General features: G+C 44.9%; 1 protein-coding gene across 1 annotated transcript in view; it reads right to left on the bottom strand.

Moving 5' to 3' along the window:
• Positions 1-5,763: 5,763 nt before the first annotated feature.
• The window catches only part of LOC146177041 (monocarboxylate transporter 12-like), a 28,967-nt gene continuing 17,320 nt past the window's right edge, over positions 5,764-17,410 (bottom strand). The window contains exons 4-6 of the mRNA XM_084581080.1: positions 16,951-17,094; positions 9,471-10,448; positions 5,764-5,916 (exon numbers count right to left, since the gene is read on the bottom strand). Of these exons, the coding sequence (XP_084437206.1) occupies positions 5,795-5,916; positions 9,471-10,448; positions 16,951-17,094 (1,244 nt within the window). The 3' untranslated portion in view covers positions 5,764-5,794. The remainder of the gene's footprint in view (positions 5,917-9,470; positions 10,449-16,950; positions 17,095-17,410) is intronic.

Genomic DNA, 17,410 nt, shown 5'->3' with positions numbered 1-17,410 from the left:
TTGGTTGAGTCATGTAGGAACAGTTATACACCACTGTGGCTGTGACGTTGAAGCGGCCAATGGTTGCCTTTTTCCGTGTGTCTTGAGCAAAGCTAAGCTATTTAATGCATATTTTTCCTCTAAAATTCTGTTTTCCAAGCTCCTACTGGTACTCTCGTCCCTTAATTGACTTAGTTTTTCGTACATTTTACAAAGCCCATGGTAGTGCAGAAAAGAAGGAAATTTTATTGAATACAAACATGCTCGACCGGTAGCCTGTAAACTTGGCGAGCCATTGCTTCTGCCCAACTGTATCGATAAGCGCATCGGCGGCGTCACTTGTACAGATGACAGGGGGGGTGTGTGAGTCGAATGTATGTACCTGCATGTGTACACGCTTTATCACAATCTACCTGTTCTATAGAACCCGGGAACGCAGAGAACTTGTTTTTCGTCTCTGGTCATATGAGGACCGTGACATTATCCCCTCACACTTTAGTCGTCGTATACTTCGTTGCACAGGCAGTCCGGCCGCATTTTAGAAAGGCGAAAGTGACGCTCGAACTGTACGTCAGTAACATCGGCGCTTGTTGTTACTCGAAGTACTAGTCCATTCTTTGCTGCTCCCGCCATGATAGCCCTGAATCGAACTCTGTAGTTCTTAAAATTCACGAGTTTCGCCGTTCTCCTGTCAGTCAGAACTATAACTCCCTCTTTGGGTGTAGCGTGTAACTATTATGTGTGAAATTGCTACCACCGGGTCACACTCGACGTACTTTCGGGCTTCAGCATTGCCATGCTCCCTTATGTAATAAATTTCCCCTTGGAAATTCAAAAGGCGCCATGAACACCAACGCAAAAGCACCTGAGAGCCATTATCGAGCACCCATGAAGCATCTGCTGAAGCTGGTATGTTATCTCTGGCTGCGATAGCATAACAGCGCTTATACGAATTCATCTCTACCCTCTCCCTCAGGATGCTGCGAATGCCCTCTCCCCTCCTTTCATGGGGAGCTCTCATCCTTTCCCCCGTGGCCTCTTTCTCAATGAACTGTTGTGGAGACGGAGGGGATGAGAGGTACTGGTGTCCGGTGCAGAGGCATCGACCAGGGAGGAGCAGTTCAGTAGCACGCCTATTGAGGGAGTACTTCTTCCGCCACTGGAACGATCCCTGCGCTCTGAGAGCAGTACTACACGTCACCAAGCGTAGTCATTTAATGCGACTTCCTTCACCCTCGCGTTTGAAGACGGAGCAGTGCGGACTGCTTTGAGCTGCTCTCGGCGCTGCAAAACTATCCCTCTTCTACCACTGAATGAAACTGCTTCCACTATTGTTCTCCCATTGGAAAGCGCCCACTCTTCTGAAAGCACTTTTAGAGTGCTCTTGAGTGTTCCTGCTCGCCCGCTGAAATCCGCCATTAGACAAGTTCTGGCCGGGTGGCCACTCCTTCCCCCTCCGCTCTAATTTTTGACGGACAGCGTCTGCATCATGTGAGGGAGACGACGCTGCGACGTTGGAGCACGCGAATGCTGGAACCAAGAACCGAAGAGCATTAGGAACTCCTAATAAACAGCTTGGCCTGCTGGATATCTATACCTGGGTGCATCGTTCTTCCTTGCCACGAATGTGGCCCGAGATAGGGGTGTGGCGTTTGGCTCTGAGAGCAGAGCCCGAGCCCCGTAAAACTTCCACAGAATGGCACCGATCGTGTTAACATGCATTGTAACAGTGTAGCACACAGCGTAAAACGGTACGTAAGTCAAGCCTTACATTTCCAAGGCGCAATGCGCACAGGACGTCGGCGACTTATTGGTGCTATAGAGCACTGGTAATTCTCTAGCATGTAGATGACACACCTGTCAGTGTGCTTGGGGGTTCTAACAAAGGTAGTAAGTCTGAGCACGGTAAAACATTGCGGTCGCCGTCTCTGTCCTGCAACACCAATGATTGGAACAAGTCATTTTTACCAAGGAAAAGAAAAAAGATTATTTGGTCCGTACTGAGACGGGGAATTTTCCTTTATTGTAAATACTTTTGACAAATATGTGGCCAGTGCGAAGGCATACATAAACATCTCTGGAGACTCAAGTCCTTCCTCCTTTGTACTTAGTTTCATCCCGTGAGCATGGTATATTCCGGAAGTGATTTTTCAATCCAGCATGTATAATACGCCAAAACATTTATCTGTTCTCGTGTGCTGTTGGTTCTGAATATATGCGCCTTGGTAAGGGGGCTGGCTGCTTTCTTGGTTTATCGCATCGACAGAAAAAAATAAGAGAACAAAATCAGCATTTAGTAGACAGCCACTGTCCCCTGGAGCGAAAGCTACAAACAAGAATAGGAAGCAGCGCATCCCGCGGCGTCTCGTCTTACAAGATTTGTTGTGTGTATGACACGTTGTACTAGGCCGCTTATATATAGTGGGGTTCACTGTGGCCACACTGCATGGTGCCACTCCAACTGTCTGGCATTCGCCTCACGCTTCGTTATTCATCACATCTTGCTTTGTACTCAAAGCAAAAAAAAAAAAAACACTTAAGTACTAAGATAATATATTCGTAATAGTCTACGTTATCCTTTAAAGTATTGGCAAGACAGGAAAAGAAAGTCTTGGCGCGAGACTACAATGCATGTGCACTGTTTGTCTCCCGAGAGTGGATAGACAGATGATGACCGAAAGGAGATTAAACGCCCACGACCTGCACAAAACGAGCATTGCGAGCGTGCTCTAGCTAGTGTGTAGAGATATGAAATGAAATATTATGTGAGTTTTATTATTTTGATATTTGATGTTACGTTGATAGCAATGAGCGGCGCTGCCGTTTTTTTATTGCTCAGTATGCTATAGGGGGGGGGGGGGGGGGATTTAAACGTGAAAGTGACCTGCGCAGGGTGCGCTGGTGTGGCTTTATCTCGGTGCGCTTTCTACGCTAACTGAGTTCAGCGACTGCCGTCGCGCAAACTCCGATAAAACTCGGTCAAGGGCAGAGTTCGAATAATGCTGCATAGCAGAGTTGTTTTGAGTGTTTCGCGTCTGGCGAGAAAATACTTATAAAGTGTAAGCTGAGTGTACGCTACGCTTGCCGTTAGTATAATCTCCAACATCTCCTGCAGTCGAGTAAGCTCTTATCTATCGTATAAAAATGTATAAAAAAACGGCATTGGTGTTGCTACATATAACAGTTGTCTTTTATTATGTCGCAGATGTTAGGTATAGCATCCATACTAGACATGAAAAGCGAATCGAAAATACGAATACAGTCCCTACTGAAAAACACAAGGGAAGCAGATCAGGACAAGGGACAATCGAATCGACCAAAGTGCGCCGAGGGCACTTGAGGACCAAGACATCAGCTCCATGGGAAGCGCCGGTAACACCACAAAGGCCACAGCGACCTATTGGAAGGCAAAACGCAGTCACTGGCAAGTTTTTAGAACTCATAACGTCTACGACCGGCTGAACGCACTAGACAATTACACTGATGCAACAATTTGAAAGGAAACGTACAGTGCAACGTGGGTCGGTACAACAGAGCTCCAGCACTCAATTTTCGGTTCTAAACGCTGAATTGCTTCTCAAATATAGAGCAACCAGCACGGTTACGAAAGTTTGGAACACCGAACTCAATATGTTTATCGAATTCTAACCGAATGACACCCTGCAATAGGAGAGCTAACGGGACTAAAGACAGGAGGCGCGGTTGCCTACGACATCGACAAGTTGAAAACGAATACAGTGCGTTTAAAAACCAGTTTAAATTATATAGACGCTTGGACATACTGCCACGAACGAAGGAATGCGTGTGCACATGGACTCGATAAAATATACAATGGATCACACAACAGAATAACACACAGTCATGGAACGATGGAAGACAGCGTTGGAAATATTTAGCACAATGATCTTTCACATCATGCACGAGCCTTCTATACATGTTATACCTCAATGCATGCAACAGAAATTACGACCTATGTCCCAGCACTGGAACTTTTTTTAGTGAAGTAAAGTTAGCGATAATCACACTAATATACAAAAATGTTATAGAAACAAACGAACAAATGACCGGTTTAATTTTGCTGCTAATTTTAAAAGGAACACAATTCTGTTAGGCTTTCAATCATACTTCGAAAATCCACCTACATTACTCTTGCAAACCATGAATGCCATAAACTTCGCTCCCCACAACCGGAACGAATATATAATAAAACTGTGGACACAAAAACTTTGCTTTTTCTAAGACATTGGACCATCTGAGCCAAAATAATTTTGTTATTCAACAACTTATACCGTTCGTGAAAAATCAGAGATTGCATCAAATGTTTACTTTCAGAACGTCTATATGAACGACGTATCTTGATACAAGGCACAGGTACATTTTTGAGTGCCCCATGGCAGCTTTATTGGACCTTCCTGAGTCAACACATATTTGTATAACATTGTTACTGTTGATGATAGGGCTAAATTCTTAATCAACAGCGACGCAAACAATCTTTTTTTCATTTATGATACCCGGGAGAAACTCGTTAAGGTAGATAATCCTCTTTTATCAGAACAATATGCACAATCAGATCAAAATATTTGTTAATTTTATAGTCTCTACAACAAAACCGGTTACCTTACATTTTAAATGGAGCCGTTGCACCTGATCCGGCCCCTATCCAAACAACCACAAAGAAATCTTCGCAGAATATAGAACTGTGGGGGTTGTTTTTTCAGAAAAGGTGTGTAGTTCGAACATGTTGATTATATATCATGCAAACTTACGTCAGTAATAGGCGTTATTTAAAAACTCAAGGATTTCGTCTCAAGAGACATAATGTTGCCGGAGTATAATTCTGTCTTCTTATCCCACTTTATTCACTGCATTATAGTCTGAGGAATATTTAAAACAATCAATGATTAAAACTTGGCAGGCTACAATAACAAATGAATAAAATCATAACATACTCGTCATATCACAGCAATATTGATTACCGTTTCTAGAGTTTGACATTTCATGGGCGAAATACATGTACAGCTTTAATTTATGCTAAGCACTGGTAAGAGAACGTTAAGTTAAACCAAAGTAAACAATACTATGCTAACAAGCTTAGCCGAATTGTCTATTAAAGAAAACTCTAGTGTCCATAGTTTTATTATGTATTCGTTCCGGTTGTGGGGAACGACATTTATGGCATTCATGCTTTTCATGACTAATGTAGGTGGATTTTCGAAGGAGTATTGAAAGCCTTACAGAATTATCTTCCTTGAAAATCACCTTCAGAATTCGCTGTTTTACCCGTTGTACTCTGATGAGCAAACGACTATCGATGGAATGGAGTAAAGGTATGCATTTGTGCTGGAACTAACGATGCATTTAGGAACTATTTGCCAGCACGGGCTCACTCGAAGAAACCACGTTCCAAGCGCTACTCGTAGGTGCAAGACGGTTGGCCATGGCATCATGTTATAGCTTGGCAGCTATTGGTTGGAGGGGGGTCCCTTGATAGATGGACGCGGCTTTTTTCCTGACCTGTATTCGGCTATAGTGTTCATTGGAATTTGTTCTGCAACAAGAAAATTTTACATGCTCGACGAAGGATCTAGCTAGCTCTTCTTTGTACAGGAATAAAATAATGACGCAAGCGATAAGCGCTATTTGCTGCACATATCGAAGTGTTCAAGTGAAATTTGGTTGGATACTACAGAGACATCTGGTCATCAAACGCCGCACATATATTTATATACAGTGCGCTGGGACGGCCGTGTAAATGAACTCAGACTCTAATTTCTTTACCTTTTATTTCTTTAATCGCATTTATTTTTTTAAACTCCTACGTCTGTTCTCGCCTCCTGGAAAAGTACTTAAAGAGCCACGCGAAGAAGAGCACGATGCTCGAAACCACCACCAGGTGAAGGAGGATATCGTAGGATCCGAGGCTGTCCCGACAAAAACCTGTAAAAACACAGTAATACTTTGTTCACAACACAAATGAAAGTTCATCTGCGCACAACAGCAGACTAGCTACATGTCAGAAAGAAAATGTTAGTAAGTAAACGGAGAGACTGCACTGCAAATAAGGTGCAAATAAATTTTGCAGCTGAAATAAGATAATAAAAAGGAAATTTGCCAGAATAAAAAAACATAAGGACTTCGTAGAAAGAAGACGTAGAAAACTATCAGGCTATGAGATAAGATCTAGCGGAAAGCTGTGGACTAATCTAGATCAGCAGTGGTTGTTTAGACGAACGTTATATAGCACAGCACAGCGGAGGAGGAGGAAAAAACTTTATTTAAAAAAAAATGTAAACACTCCCAGGACGACCTCTTAGTCCAGGAGCCCTCTGGCTGTTCCTTCTAGCTGAGCCCGCTCGACCAGCCGTAACTGATCTGCAGGTTGCGTGGCTAGAAGGGCAGCCTCCCTGGAGGAGGGTGTGGGGTGTTTGACGGGAGGAACGCGGATTGGATGTGGGCATTTCCATAAGTAGTGGTAGAGGGTGGGTGGGTGGCATTGCATGTGGTGCAGTACGGTGGGAAGTCCGTGGGGTGAAATATGCGGGCTAATTGAGGAGATGGAAACGAATGTGTTTGGAGTTGTCGCCAGTGTGTGCTGTCGATGTGAGAAAGCGTGGGATGTGGTGGTGGGAACGTGGCAAGGCAGCGACGATAGTACTGAACAATTGTAGTGTAGTCAAGAGGTTCGATGGTGGTGTATAATGAAGGTTTGGGGAGGACATCCACCGGCGCCCGGAAGCTTAGTTCTCGGGCAAGCGCATGAGCGCGCTCATTTCCGAGGATGTCCTCATGCCCAGGAACCCATGTGATGGTGATGGTATCGGGAGGGGTAGGTAGAGTAGATAATATTTTAGCAGATGATTGTGGGAGGGTTCCTCGCAGTAGATATCTATATGCTGTTTGGGAGTCTGTGCATATTGTGGTGTGCTGAGTCTGCAACTGACTGATGTGTGCAATTGCGAGTGTAATGGCCAAGCATTCGGCCTCGGCGATGCTAGTGCAGTAGATGGAGGCGGTATTGAATGCTGAGCGGCGAATGTCCGTGAATACAGCAGTGCAGATGTGAGGAATGTCCGGATTGTGTGAAGCATCTGTGTAGATGATGTCTTGGCGTGTAGAGTACTGTTTGGAGAAATATGAGGCACGGGCTGCGCGACGACCTTTGTGGTGTTCGGGATCCATATTTTGTGGGAGGGGTGTGAGATCGAGGAGGCTCCGCAGATGCGGAGGGATGGGTATATGAGTATGAAGTGAGGGATCAGGGGTACTGTAGCCCATTGAGCGCAAGAGATGAGTGCCTGTAGATGTTGTGCGGAGTCGACGTTGTTGGCTGGAGAGGTGCGCCTCTATGATCTCCTCAACATTGTTATGAATGCCTAATTGAAGGAGCCGAATCGTACTGGTATGACGAGGTAAATGGAGGGCAGCTTTAACGGCTGAGCGGTGTAGGACGTTAAGTTTATTGAGTTAGGTTTTGGTGATGTGATGGTAGGGGAGGTGGTAAGCTAGTCGACTGACGATAAGGGCATCTACGAGTCTTAGTGTCTTTTTCCTTGAGGCCATGATTGCGGCTTGAAATGCGACGAATGAGATGTGTTATCTGGTTGATTTGGCGCTGCAGGAGGTGTATGGTGTAGGTACCTCTAGTGTCCTGTTGAATGTGGAGACCCAGCAGTCGGAGCCGTGGTACTTTGGGAGACGAGTGGTTTGGGCGCCCGTCTCGGCTGCGGGAGGTGGTCAGTTCGAAACCCGCCGCCGGACACCCACCGGCAAAATTGGGCACAAGCGTCCCCCGGCCCGGCGCCCGGCTCTTTCAGGGGTTTGCGTTTGGAAGAGGCTCTGCTAACCCTCCTGTGCTCCTTCGGGGGCTTAGTTTCGAACAACCATGGCCTGCAAAGGCCATGGTTGCAGCAAAGGACTGCTGCAGCTGAGGCTCTAAGGGAGAACTTCAGGTGAGGCTCAAAGGAAGTACCTTTGCAAGACAGAGCCACCTTTGCAGGCTGCGAGGTTCGGAACTGGGTATGGGCCCACTGCGGAGGAGGGGCGCGCAGCGGGGTTTACGGAGCTTCTCCCAAACGCACACCCCTGAAAAAGCCGAGCGCCAGGCCTGGGAACGCTTGTACCCATTTTTACCGGTGGGTACATTTTATACATTTTATACATTTTGCTTCCAAACTCGTCGCGGTGATGCAGTCGTTATGAAGTTCGACTACTGCGCCTAAGGGATGCTGGATCGAATCCCTGCTGCGACGGCCACTTTTCAATGGAGGCGAAAAGGGATGTCGAAAAGCAAGGAAAAAAATCCTGGGTCGTGGAAATTTTCAGTGGTCCTCCACTACAGCGTATCTCAAAGCCTGAGTCGGTTTAAAACGTTAAAACACATAATTGAACCAACTAAACATTTTGCCAGCGGAGCTGGGATCAAAATTTGTAAATTTGGAGAAAAGTATAATAAGTATTCTCCAAATGATATTATTCCCACTTCAATGGGTCAATTATTGCTTCCAAAATAAACCACCTTCACGTTCCTGGTCCCTTGTGTCAAGAATGCGCAAAAGCAGGCTTATGTTACATAAACACTCTTATACAAAGGTCAGCCAAGGTCACTGTAGCCACTAGTAACTGCTTCCTTATACAGATTAAACGAAAAGAAGAAGATGACTTACACAGTAATGAAAGAGTACTGAACAAGGGTAGGGGGGGGGGGGGAAGCCTTAGTTAGCAGGTCGAGCCAACGTTTCGACAAGTGTACTTGTGTTCCTTTGGGCAGCAGCGATAATCCCTGGCAAGGGTTTAATTACGGTTTTGCTTCCCAAGATGAAAAGCTGGGGAAGGGGAGAGTGGAGTGAAGAAAGCAGGTCGGGTGAAAAAAAAACAACGTTTTTTTCAGTATGTATCTCTCAGCCTGGCACAAGTGGTCCTGTGTCCTGAAAAAGAAATAAAAGCGGCAGTACCAGGAAAAACTACAATAAGGGATGAATGATTAGTCAGCACCTAAAGCAGGCTCAGTGGAGACACACCTTTCTTGAAAAGGAAACAGAATGCCTGTTTGACTAATCCTTCATCCCCTATTTGGTTTTTCCTGGTACTGCGAATTTTATTTCTTTGTCATAGCCCAGTATCACCTGTTCCAGGCTGCGAAATGCATATTGAAGAAAACATTTATTTTTCACTCCTTGACCAACTTTTTTCTCACCCACCCTACCCCTCCGCATTCCTTGACCTACTTTCTTCTCACCCACTTTCCCCCTCCCCAGATTTTCTTCTTCGTAAGCAAAAGTGTATGTAAACACCTGCCAGTGGTGATCGCTCTGCTTAGGCGAAGACAAGTCTACTTGTCAAAACGTTGGTTCGACCTGCGAACTGAGGCTTCTCTCCCTCTACCCTTTTTCAGAGCTCTTTCATGCTTTATTTTACGCGATTCGTCAAGAAAAGAGGGCTTTGAAGGCGGCTGGTGCAAATCCCGGAAATGAGATATGAAACTAAATACATACCAACCAACGACGGTCTTGAAAGCAGAGCCAGACCATTGCAGAAGAACACTCCGCCAAGCAACAAGGGCAGAGATTCAATACCAAAGTCCTTCACGAGGGCTGGTGCTTGCAAGCTAATCCTGGAGCCGATACTGGCTCCTATGAGCGCTGAGCAGACCATCATCATTGGGAAAGTCCTCAACCAAACGAACAGTTCGAAAGCGATGGCCTGAAGCAAGGCTCCTAGAAACATTACCGATTCTAAGCTCAAGAATCGAGCGTCAATTACAAGACCGGTCACGGCCCTCATGGCGAGATCGCCGACGGCAAACGCAGTCATAAGGAACACCGCAGTTGAAGACTGCACCCCTCGATCTTTCGCGATGTCTACTGAGAGCAGCAGGAAGGTTGCCAGTCCAAACAATATAACTATGCACGTTAAAGCGTTGATGGCGAATGCAAAGCTTAAGAACTGTCCTACTATAGGAGGCATGTTGCGTTGGCTTTCACCGTTCCGTCCAAACAGCTTCCACCACAAAGTTAGCAAGCGCGATGGGCCAACACTTTGCTTGTTAGGTTGAATGAATGTGTGATCCGGAGTTTGTGTTGATAGCAGTTTCTGTGCTGCCGGTTCAGGAGTCTGGAGAGAAATTTCCATGTTTGAACCTTCATTGTAAAGAGCACTCTTGGACTGCGCAATTTTCACGTCATCCAGCATGACACTTTTTTCTTTGTGCGACGAGTTGCGTCGCTCTTTCATCCAGTCTGGGCTTCGCAGGACAATGACTGCGGGGCACGCGTTCAGCGTAAGCGCTCCCAGCAGCAGGAACGTGTCGCGGGTGCCATAATTAGAGCGGAAGTGTTCGGCCAGCGGTGGAGCCAAGAACATGTTGAGTCCAGAAAAGAAGAAGATGACGCTGCAGGCAGTCGCACGAAGCTTCTCGAAGTGCTGAGAAACGAGGACGTTTATGGCCACCAAGGCGCCCGACATTGCGACCCCTGCGAAGAGTAATAGACGGCAGGTGAAGCGTTTTTCTAAAAAGTGGTGCCAAGCTGTGCTGTCAAAGTGCTCAACGTTGAACACTTCAGTTTTGGAGATTTGAGAACGCGAGTTACTATGAATTTCAATAGTCTTGAATCCGGCTGGTGCACCACAAGCCACACAGCGCGCCTCGAATCAAACCATTGGTCTCTAAACTGTTGACAGGAAATGCAGGTTACAAAGAAGTGCTCTGTAAAATTGAAGTCCTAATCATAATACCCAGTACTTATTTTAAGCTTCAATGCTTGATGCGAGTTAAAGGTTCCTTGTTGAAGAACTCCAAAATCAAAGAAAACAAAATTCTTGCTTAATAATTCGAATGCAGTGACTCTAGATAATGAATGATCGATGATAAAGCCGCAAACATGTTAAGCGGCAAGGCTTATATATCAATAACTAAACGCATCCTCCACACGTAGTAACGCTTTTCTCTGTGAAGAGTAGTAAAAGTTCAAGACAGAAAGAATGCTGTGCTTTGAACTGCCAGATTAGGAGCACAAATTCTGCACCATCAAAAGAAAAATATATATACGGCAAATTACATCTGCCTCGTAGCGAGGGCTTGATGTCTAGCACCACAGACTTCTGATCCCGACCGCAGCTGCTACTTTTCGATTGAGGCGAAACACAGGGTGACCGTGAGAGGTGAAATGTTAGTGCAGTAACTCCAGGTGGTCCCACTTTAGGGACCCCTTTACTACAGCATTCCTTATAGCCTACAATACTTTGGTTCGCTAAACTCTCCTAACCCGAACTGAACAATTGCTTCACACTGCCTTCAATTTTATGCCGATATGCTGCAGTCGGCAGAAATGTAAGCAACGCGAACGTTGAAGCTCATCTGAGTATACCAGGCTAGGGATCCTGCGTATTACAATTCTCATCTACTCGACGACTTTCGTAGTATGTTTTTCATAGTTATGAAATCAATATAACGGTGCCTAGACACTGAGTATAAGTGAGGTAGTTCGCTTTTGGGTAGCGGCGTATTTTAATGTTTATGTAGCCCATTACAAAGAAAGGCAGAGTGGTGCGGCTTCTGGAAAAATCGTAACGGAAATTTCCTAACAGATCAAAATGAGATTAAATATATTCTGATTCACTCGGTGTTTCTCTAGGATGTCCCTGTAAGAAAAAAAAGATATTTGAGCAGAAAACAAACTGTGGTAATTTGAGAGGTGTTAAGGCTCTAGACCCAGCACATTGGCTGCCCACAGGCCATGATGGTTCGTAGAGTCAACCTGCATAAAAATCGGCCTAATGCATGCGTAATGCAGTCCGTATTTCGGTCTGGTATATGCAGATAGATATCTCAGGAAAACAAACATTATGCGCATGATAGACCAAAATTATTGCACAAATAATAGCAGAGCGTTTTGTCATCTCTGTGGCGAAGTGGTCGCAATAAAAGCAAAAGATCAGAAGCCTGTAGAAGCCAAGAAATGAGCAATCACGGTATTTTATAGAATGCAAATTAATTCAGACCTTAGCCTATACTCTTCAATAAAGGTAATAGTCGAACAATCGCGAACGTATATGATCCTGAAGAAAGGATATGCTATAAATAAAGTGCCATGTTTGCGTTGTGTTTTGCATCTGATAGCCTAACTAACAAACTGACTGGCTAAATAACTAAGTAACTAGCTAATTACCTTGACAGCTAACTAGCTAACAAACTAAATAACTCACCATACTCGCGATGAGCAACGAAAGCGTTGAAAGTGGTACAAAATGCGTGTACTTAGGGTAGATAGGTACGGTACTTTTAAATTATTTGGGCAAATTGACAAGGAGAATCAGAAGGTAGTGCAGGGTCTGCAGCCAACGCTTTCGGGTAACGAATACTAGTCGGTCAATGTGCCTAAAGGAAGCCGATATAACTGCTTCATGTTAATAGAACAAACGTATGATGCCGGAGTGTCCTTGGTTTCGCGTACTTAGAAATCTTAAACGAGCGCTTAACAAATATATGATGAACATTGAAACGCAGAACAATCCAGCCCATTCTTAAGGGGCTCCCGGTGCTCCTGTCCCTGGGGGGAGAATTTGCTTCCTATATTACGCCTAATTAGTTATTATTTCGGTTTAGTCATGCGCGCGGCCTTATAACGAAACATGCAGCAGATACGTCATCGGCGCATTCCTCTTCGGGCAAGATTCCGACCCCGGAACAGTGATGACGGGCTCGTAAATAAGTGTGATTATTGTTTAAGATCAGTCACATCGCATCGCCCACGCGACGTAATTGTTGCGCCATGATACCGAGGAGAAGATAAGCGGCCCTTTCAAATTCAACAGATATAGTTCTAGCGCATAAGACAGGGACGAAGGTAGAAAACAGATACCACACTAGCGTTTGTGGTGTCTGTGCCCTCCCTTTATCATTTTGATATGCGCTAGGCTATGTGTGTTGAATCTACACATGAATTAACCCGGTTTTCCACGTTAAATGCTCTTTTAAAGTCGCGAACATGCCATTGCGTGCGGTCCGAGAGACACAGCTTTGCCCAGTCGTCGGTCAGTTAGCTAGTGCAGCCGACTCCAAGAAAACGAAAATGGACAAACTTTTTCTTACGCTCATCCGCATGCGGCACCATGCCGACGAGTCCTGGGTACTTAATGCAGCTAGAAATAGCAGGCAGTCGAAGTTTTCAGTCCGTCTGTCCCGAGAATAACTGGGAAGTTTTTGCTGATGCCATCGAATTATGACACCGCCTCCCGAGCTTTTCACACAGCGTGGACTTAGGGGGTCGCGTACGTCAAATTTTCAAGGCCAGTGAACATCCAACTCACCACCGCTTTCTTGACATGGACAAAAGAAAGAAGCGTAACTATCGAATTTCAGCCGCCTGTGTTCATTGACGTGTAGCGCAACATCACAAGAGGCATTTTTGTATTTTGCCCCCAACACAAAGCGCCAACAGCCAATCAGGAAAGTTTGGGTCAGCAGCCTGGAGCCGAAGTAAATAAAGCACCGCTGAAACAAAAAAAGCAACTATAACACAGAAATGCAACAAGGAAAAGAACACGGCGGAAACAAGCTCAGCGGGAGCCGTTCAAGTACGGTATGAAGAAACGAAAAAAGGAAACGCAAGAATTCGTGCCTCAGATTCGTTTAGGGTAGCCCTTTAATTTTCACTTTATATACCAGGGAATCATTCCCTCGCGAAAAAAACAAACAAACAAACAATGGCTTTAGAGGTAGGTGCGAAACGCTAATTTTCTAACCACTGGAGTGTACACCATGTAAACCTTTCACAGCAGCTTCATAGCACAAGCGAGAAAGTGCGCGTGCGTGCGCGAAACTAGCTCCTTTCACGTAAAGACGGAACAGACGTACGCAAGTCAGTAGGAGCGCGCGTCGGCCTGCCTGATAGGTTATTCGGAGCCGCTCATAGAGGGCGCTGTTCCTTGCCGCCCGCTTCGGATTCAAGATAACGAGGGAAATTGTTTAAAGGGAGACAACGCAGTGAACTACATTACATCAGTTATAGCCGAGTCATTTAAGAACGACGATAGGGTAATCTCCGCAAATCAGGAAGCAACACAAGGTAGCAGAATACAAAACACCTTAGAACTGAACAATCTAAACTGGAAAAAGGCAGAAAAAAATATTCCTAAAAACACATCTACAGGAATAGATGGAATTCCGATCAAGCTGATTAATGAACTCGGTCCAAAAAGTAAGGAAACGTTGTTAAAAGCTTTGGAAACAGCCATAGCGAATAAGCAAATTCCGGACAGCTGGCGGCAGAGTAAAATGAATTTGATTTATAAAGGGAAATGAGAAAGGATGCACATAAAATCCTACAGGCCGATTACCATAACATCTGTAATGTACAGGTTAGCCATGCAGGCGGTGAAATTAAAGGTGCAAGCATGGGTTGAAAGTAACAAGATACTCGGAGAACTTCAGAACGGCTTTAGAAATGGTAGGCGCTTAGATGATTGCCTGTTCGTGCTTACCCAATGCATCGAAATATCTAGAGTGGAAAATAGACCTTTGTATTTGGCCTTCCTGGACATAAACGGGGCGTACGACAACGTAAGCAGGGAACTCCTGTGGAACATATTAAAAGAAGAAGGTAGCGGTTATGAGATAATAGAGTTCCTACAGGAAATATACCGGGATAACAAAGTAGAAATTACGTGGGAAGGGATAAGAAGTACGGAGGATGCCAAAGTATGCAAAGGATTAAGACAAGGCTGTCCTCTATCACCGGTGCTGTTCATGCTTTATATGATAAACTTAGAACGGAGGATACAAGACAGTAACCTAGGTTTTAACCGGTCATACAGATTAGGTGGAAAGGCGGTAGAGCAGCGCCTCCCCGGTTTGATGTATGCAGACGATATTGTGCTGCTAGCTGAGAGTCTGGAAGAATTGCAAACTCTAGTTAAGTATTGCGGAGACGAAGGGGACGCTCTAGGCTTCAGTTTCAGCGCAGTTAAGTCGGGTCTGATGATTTTCAACGGCTCAACTGATCAGGGTCTTAAAATTCAAGGCCTTGAAATACCTAGAGTAGCAGAATATAAATATTTGGGGGTATGGGTAAACGAAGGATTGGCATACAATGGAAAGCATGAGCAATCACTTAAGGCCAAAGGGCGAAGGAATGCCGGGATAATGAAGCATAAGGCATTGTGGGGATACAATAGGTATGAGGTATTGAGGGTTATTTGGAAAGGAATTATGGTGCCCGGACTTACTTTCGGAAATGCGGTTTTGTGCCTAAAATCAGAGGTACAGTCGACATTAGAAACAAATCAGAGATTCGTTGGACGATTAGCACTAGGTGCCCACGGCAAAACTACAAATGAGGCGGTACAGGGAGATATGGGCTGGGCATCTTTCGAAGTACGGGAAGCTCAGATTAAAATATTATATGAGGAACGCCTGAGGAAATTGGACAGTAACAGATGGGCAGCTAAGGTATTTAAATACCTGTACCTAAAAAGCGTTGACTCACAGTGGAGGAAAAGAACTAGGAAACTAACTAGTAAGTATGCTAGTAACAAGGACGGAGAAATAAAGAGCATTAAGCAACAGGTGAAAAACACAGAATGTGAAAATTGGATAAATTCGATGGAGAAGAAACAGAGTGTGGAATTATACCGAAAGTGGAAAAGGCAGATCAGGAAGGAAGCTTTCTTTGATAACTCAAGAGGCAGTTGCCTACTTTTTGAAGCTAGAGCAGGGTGCCTTAGAAGACGCAGCTACAAAAAGAAATTTCACAATGAAGATGACGCATGTGCTGTATGTGGTAACTCCAGGGAAACAATTGACCATATTATACTCGAATGTAATGGTATCCACCCGGAAGTTGATGCAGGAGCACTCACTGTTCCTGAAGCTCTGGGGTTTAGAGATAACAGTGGCCGGGTGAATAAACTGGCGGTGGAAACTAGCAAAAAACGACTGGAAGATTGGTGGCTTAAAGGCAGAGAAGTGACGTAATGTTAGTAATGTAGAAACAAAAAAGTTAAGAAATAGAATGATGGTTTAGTTAACCAATTTAAATCAACAATTAAAAATATAGGGAGAAAAATGAGCATGATAGCTACTGCTACCACCCCTTTGAAAGGGGATGCTCCTATATTCCATCCCTCCATCCATCCGCAGCACCACCCTGCGATGCTTGGATCGTCTATCAGGAAGAAATAAAAATGGCCATTGACAAAGCCAGCAATGCGAGCGGAAAGTTATTGAAGATCTGCAAGAGCAACCAAGTGGATTACAAGGGAAGGCGAGAGTAGCAAAGGGCGGTGGAAACAGGAGCATGGGGGAGGGGGGGGGGGGAGGGACGTGAGGGCGCATTACAGGGTTAATTGGAAGGACATGGGAGAATCCCCAGCCCAGCAGCTCGTGTAGATGACAACTACGGTGCTGGATCTTATAGCAACTAGGAATTCATTGAAGCACCGTAGTGTCAGGACAAACACACACGCACACACGCAAAGGCGCAAGAGCGCAAGCAAGCACGGCCAAGGAAGCACACACATATTATTACGGTGCAATCCCAGCAACTCTGCTTTTCCTGCTATGCCCTGTTATGGCCGACGAGTTCTCCCATTGTGCTTTATGTAGCACAGCGGGAAATATAGTATGGCCGCCCAGTTAACCGCACACTCTTCAGCGTCGTCATCTCTCTGCACTATATCCCAATTCATCTTCGCCAGAACATTCTTATCTCGAATATGAATCCCGCATCACAAAGCCAATTGTTTTTTATTTTCTCCATCCGCAACACTCAAATGGGTTAGTGGAGTGAACTATTTCATACCCAACTTCTACTTCAAACCACGTTTGCAGACTTCCAGCTTACAGCTCCCATAGACATAGGTTCGAGACAATGCGCTGGGTCACTTTTTCGAACATGTAGTTCTCCGGCTTTATAAATGATTGCAGAATATATCTTCTACAACGCTTCTGACGATTAGGATAAAACCCGCCGTTACCTTGAACAAAGCCAAAAAGAAATGTGAGCAGCGTGATGTCAGTGGTGAGGCAGCAAGAACCAAGGGAAACTGCTGCGAAGAATGAAGAGGCGAGCAATACGGCTTGACAAGAGAAGCGTCGGCAGAAATATCCCATCGCTGGACCTGCACGTAAATATTTTGCAACCTATTAACTTCCACAAAATTTTCCAGGTTTTCATTGATTTCACGATGTACCAACCATCGCTGATCCGTGTCAAATAGGACATTAGAATAAATACTCAACATGCAAAAAATGTGAAACTGGGACTTTGACAAAGGAAATCAGAAGTCCCGGGAGGTATATGCAATCTTTAACACTTATTTATATTTATCCGGCATCTGTTCTGCCATCCAGCCAGCCGTATTGTCACTTCCTGCCGTTTTTATACTAATGCTCGGTCCTTGTTTTATGAAAATAATATTTTATGACTCCACCAAC

This window comes from Amblyomma maculatum, chromosome 10 (assembly GCF_055883805.1).
Source record: "Amblyomma maculatum isolate TAMU_Amacu chromosome 10, ASM5588380v1, whole genome shotgun sequence".
Lineage (NCBI taxonomy): Eukaryota > Metazoa > Arthropoda > Arachnida > Ixodida > Ixodidae > Amblyomma > Amblyomma maculatum.
The sequence above is the reverse complement of the archived record's forward strand: the minus strand, read 5'-3'. Positions and strand labels throughout refer to the sequence as shown.